Source organism: Narcine bancroftii, chromosome 5 (genome assembly GCF_036971445.1).
Source record: "Narcine bancroftii isolate sNarBan1 chromosome 5, sNarBan1.hap1, whole genome shotgun sequence".
Lineage (NCBI taxonomy): Eukaryota > Metazoa > Chordata > Chondrichthyes > Torpediniformes > Narcinidae > Narcine > Narcine bancroftii.
This window is the reverse complement of record NC_091473.1, coordinates 222,593,998-222,598,724: the sequence shown is the minus strand read 5'-3', so window position 1 is coordinate 222,598,724 and position 4,727 is coordinate 222,593,998. Positions and strand designations below refer to the sequence as shown.

General features: G+C 46.7%; 1 protein-coding gene across 1 annotated transcript; it reads right to left on the bottom strand.

Annotated features, from left to right (window-relative positions):
* On the bottom strand, window positions 1-4,474 carry LOC138764935 (uncharacterized methyltransferase YdaC-like). Its single transcript, XM_069941404.1, has 2 exons — window positions 3,947-4,474; window positions 1-1,032 (listed from the first exon to the last, which is right to left on the bottom strand). Exons 1-2 carry the CDS (start codon window positions 4,377-4,379, stop codon window positions 833-835), a joined length of 633 nt encoding a protein of 210 aa, XP_069797505.1. The 5' UTR covers window positions 4,380-4,474; the 3' UTR covers window positions 1-832.
* Between the last annotated feature and the right edge of the window lie 253 nt (window positions 4,475-4,727).

Below are 4,727 nucleotides of genomic sequence, written 5' to 3'. Positions count from 1 at the left end.
TCACTGATCTACAGGCTTTTATTCACAATGGACAAGGACCCGGGATTTCTGGGGAAGGGTCAGGGTGTTAGAGGCTTTATACAAGATCAAAAGGGGAAGGGGCCACAGGTACAATCACAGGACGAGGCGGAACCAGGTAATCAGGAATACAGCAGTTCACCACAACCAGGTTCTGAAAACAAATGGCAAAAACTTTTGCAGGGATTGGTCTTGAAACTGATTTTTAAAAAAGTCATCTTAATTGGTTATAGCCACAGCTTTTTGTGATATTAGGGACAGCCTCGAAAGCTTGGATAGGTTCAGACAAAGATATTAAATTTTTAATGATTTTTAAAAAATTTAGATATACAGCACGGCAACAGCCCTTTTAGCCCACGAGAACGAGCTGCCCAATTACACCCAATTGACCTATAACCCCTGGAATATTTCAAATGGTGGCTGGAAACCGGAGCCTCAGAGGAAACCTGCACAGACACAGGGAGAACGCACAAACTCCTTACAGTCAGCACAGGATTCAAATCCCTGTCCCGATCGCCGGCGCTGTAACAGCATTGTGCTAAACACTATGCTAACCGGGCCGCCCAGCTGTGGTGTGATGGTGGATCACTTATTTATTCACTGCTATTTGTTTGGGATAGAGAATGGTAGTCAATGGCTGAATGGCTTCTCAAAAGAAGCTTCTCGGTCTATCATAATTTGCTCTGCACATATTACATTTTTTTAAAAACAAACTGTGTTGCAAATATAACTGGTGTAAGTGATTGTCTTCCACAAGGCGATCACATTGTACCTCTGTAATCTGCTGCTGACAATGCCTCGAGAAATAGCAGACTCAGGTCTTCGTTGCCGTAGCAAAGATAGCTGGAAATGATTTTCCATTCATTTTCTGCTCTTCCATACGCACGTCAATAAATCCGGTCTCACTGAGAGCCTCCATGTACAACTCAGGCTGCCACTTGGTTCCCTTCAACAGTCCAGCAGCAAGCAACTTCTGCAGGAACTCCAGATGCAAGGCAGTGACCATCAGAGCTCCTGTTGAATGAAAGAAATAAATGGTTTTATTCAAAGGGTTTGAAGTGATTTCAATCTCAAGAGCTTTTGATGCAGGAAGTAACAGTACAGAGGAGAAAATATTACCACGTCATTCCATGCTCAAAACAAGATGGTCGTGAATATTGTTCAATCATCTCAACCCCAGGCTATCTACAGAAATTCAAGTTTATTGTCACGCAAAACGAAGTAGGGTGAAAAGTTTTGTTTTGTGTGCTATCCAGCCAATCGACCCATACATAAATACGACAAATAAAACATAGTATAGAGGGCAGGGGTACAGAGAGAAACATCAATTAGAATGAGCATGAATAATATTATTTTACTAGTGTGAGGTTCATTCAGGAGTCTGATAGCAGTGGGTAAGAAATTGTCCATAAATGTGGTGATGGTTAATCTCACACTCATGAATCTCAGGGAAGTTCCTTAGCCCAACCATCTTTTGCAGCCTCATCACTGACCTTCCTTCCATCATAACATTACTTGACATTCAAGTTCTCAAATACTGCAATAGACCATGCCCACACACAGTGAGACCTCCCTAACCGTTATGCAAGGGCTAACATCTAAGTCACACAATTGACAGGCAATGAACAGCCCAACAAAAGAGGTTCTAGTCACCAGCATTCAATAGTATTTTTGACAAAGTGTTTCTATATCAACATCATTGACCAGAAACCTAACTGGACCAGCCGCACAAATACTAGGACCCTGTGATTGCAGTAACAATCAAGGAGCATGAATATGACCTTCTCAATCCAATTCCCGGCAGAGCAAGTACTTTCATTCGCTTTTAAAAAGCCCAGTGTCATCCAGAATAAAGCACTCCATCCATAAACTCAAACATTCACTCCTTCCAGTAGTGGTGCATCTCGGGCCATCTACATGAAGTGCAGCAACCCACCAAAGCCTCATCAACGGTGCATTTCAAAGCCAAGAGCTCTTCCACCGGCAGCGACCTTCACTATTTCTCATGAAGGGACCCTCTTTGCAAAAGAAACTTTTGAACGAGAGGAACATACCAACTACTAAATGAACACAGTGTAACCACTCATCCTTTTAACTTTAACAGAGGCGCCTCTCTAACTAAAATAAAGGCTGTTTGCATAATAAATGATTATATAAAAAGGTCACAATATTATCACAAAGCAACTCCACAATACCTGTAGCACATACTTCTCCTCATTCACTTAGCTCTTTAATTACAGTCCTTTCCTATTCTCCGATGCACCCGTGAGACCTTTCAGTCACTGTGGTGTATAAACCAAGAAAACAATAAGCCAGTTCTAACGCGAAGCCAGCACATCTTGCTTCTTTCCTAGATGGAAAGATTAAATTCAAGACCTGGAAGAAGAACAGGCAAATTTAAAGGAAACGCATGAGACGTTGGAATCCAGAGGGTGAAAAAAAACTGCTGGAGGGGATCAGCAGGTCAATCAGTATCCATGGAGGGAAATGGACAGTCAACATTTTGGATTAATACACAACTAGACTTCTTACCGAGTCCTTTGGCAGCAGAATTTAAACCCGTGTGGAGGACCAATGTGAGCAACGGGAAACAAAAACAAATGTTGCTCTCACAAAGCAGCGAGTGGGGTGGAGGGTGGTACGTCTGAAACAAGAACGGCAAAGGCTGAGCAAACAATGGAGGGACCCAGTTGGCTGGACAGATCCATGCCGAGAAATCCAGATAGCTCTCCCCTCACCTTCTTCCCCCGGCTTCCTTCCTTCTCTCTTTCTTCTGTCCCCCTCCTTTCACAAAGCCAAAATCAATCCTCACCTGTCCTCTTACCATATCCAATAAACCCTTTTAGCCTGTTGGTCTATACACCTTCCCCTCATATTCTTTACCCAGCCTTTAACTCAGAAATCTGTCTCAAATTCCTGTTGCATTTTGACGTTGGTTACCCTTTAGTTTCTAAAGATGCTGCGTGGCCTGCTGAGTTTCTCCTGCACTTTTGCTCCACCTTCAAACTCGCCGTCACGGGCATCAGGGAGCACCCATGGGTGGAAGTGGTAGGTCTACATGTTTGTTCGGGGCCCTTTATCAAGGCGAAATCAAGAAGGGGTAATATTACAGACATGAAGGAGACAACACCAGGTGAAATGCTGACTGGCCACTTCTCCCAACAAAGGCTCCCTGATCCTTTGAGTCCCTCATTATTTGCTCAAGATTCCAGCATCTGCAGCGTCTTTTTGTGCACCTCTAATATCTGGCCTTATCTACACATATTAAATATTTAGTCCAGCATCCTTTGAAGGGACTGGGCCCCACAAATTGAAATAGAAACATCCTGCCCATGAAAAGTCTACAGAGTTGAGAGCAGATAATGCACCGCTCTTGCAAACACACTGAGGGTAGATGAGAGATCAACCAGAGGACGTGGGCTAAGAGTGAAAGGGGAGAAGTTTAGGGGGATCATGAGGGGGAGCTTCTTCACACACAGAGTGGTGGGAGGGTGGAACAGCTGCCAGCTCAGGTGGTGAATGGGCTCAATTTTAATAGTTAAGTAGAATTTGGATGGGTGTGAAATGGAGGGCTAGCGACTGGGTACAGGTCAGTGGGACTAGGCAAAAAAAATGGTTCAACATAGACCAGAAAGGCCTGTTTTTGTGCTGTCATGCTCTATGGTTCACACACTACCCAGACATGGACAGTGCGGAGCAGGGAAGGAGGTTCACTGGATGCCGCCAAGAGGAAGCGAGACTGGAGCGTAACGTTTGCAAATCAAGTTGAGAAGCTACTTTTTGGTTTTAGTGCAACTAAAGGCAAATGTTATCAACATTCAGCCCGAGCTAGATGCACGTGTTTGGGTACAACATTGCACCCCGAACCTCTCTCTCCAGCTTTGCTGCTTCCTGCCTTGGGTTTCGGGACTCAGCGCCCGAGTTGTACCTGGTTTCATTACTCTGTGTATCTCCCTGCTCCCGGCCCGCAGGTCCGGCCAGAAGTAGTAACAGTTGCAGTGATAAACCCGGTCCAACGTGCTGTCCCCCAGAGGAATGTGCTCCACGCTGCCCAGAAACAGAGTCACCTTCCCCGCCTGAATCTCCGCCTTCAGCCTCTCGCTGGCCGTGTTATACATGTATTCCGAGATATCGAGGCCATACAGTTTCCCCGCGGGGTGAGTGAGGCGTCGGGCGGCTTCTTGCAGCCCCAAGCCCGGTCCAAAGCCGAGTTCCAGGACCACATTGTCGGGCTGGATATCGCACACATTCACTGCAGTTGCCTCCAAGATTCGGTTACTCTCCAAGAACTTTTTGACGAACCACCCCAACAGGCTGGCGGTGGGTTTCCGCAGCTGCTGTGTGACTCGTTCAACAAACATCTTCGCAAAACAACAGCAAATGGCTCCTGTCGCTAATGAACAACAAACCCTCGCTGGATGATCGACAGGGTTGTCAGCAAACTGCAGGGTGGAGGGAGAAGAGGGGAGAGAGGGAAAAAGGGAAGAGGAGGGGAGGAGAGGAAAAAGGGGGAAGGGGAGTGGGGGGAAGGGAAAGGAGAGGGGGATAGGGGAGGGAGGGAGAGGATGGAAGGAGGGGTGGGGAAGAAGTGTGGAAGGAGGGTGTGGGGGAAGGAGGGAGGGGGAAAGGGGTGGGGGAGGGAGGGGGAAGGGGGTGGGAGAAGGAGGGAGGGGGAAGGGGGTGGGGGAAGGAGGGAGGGGGAAGGAGGG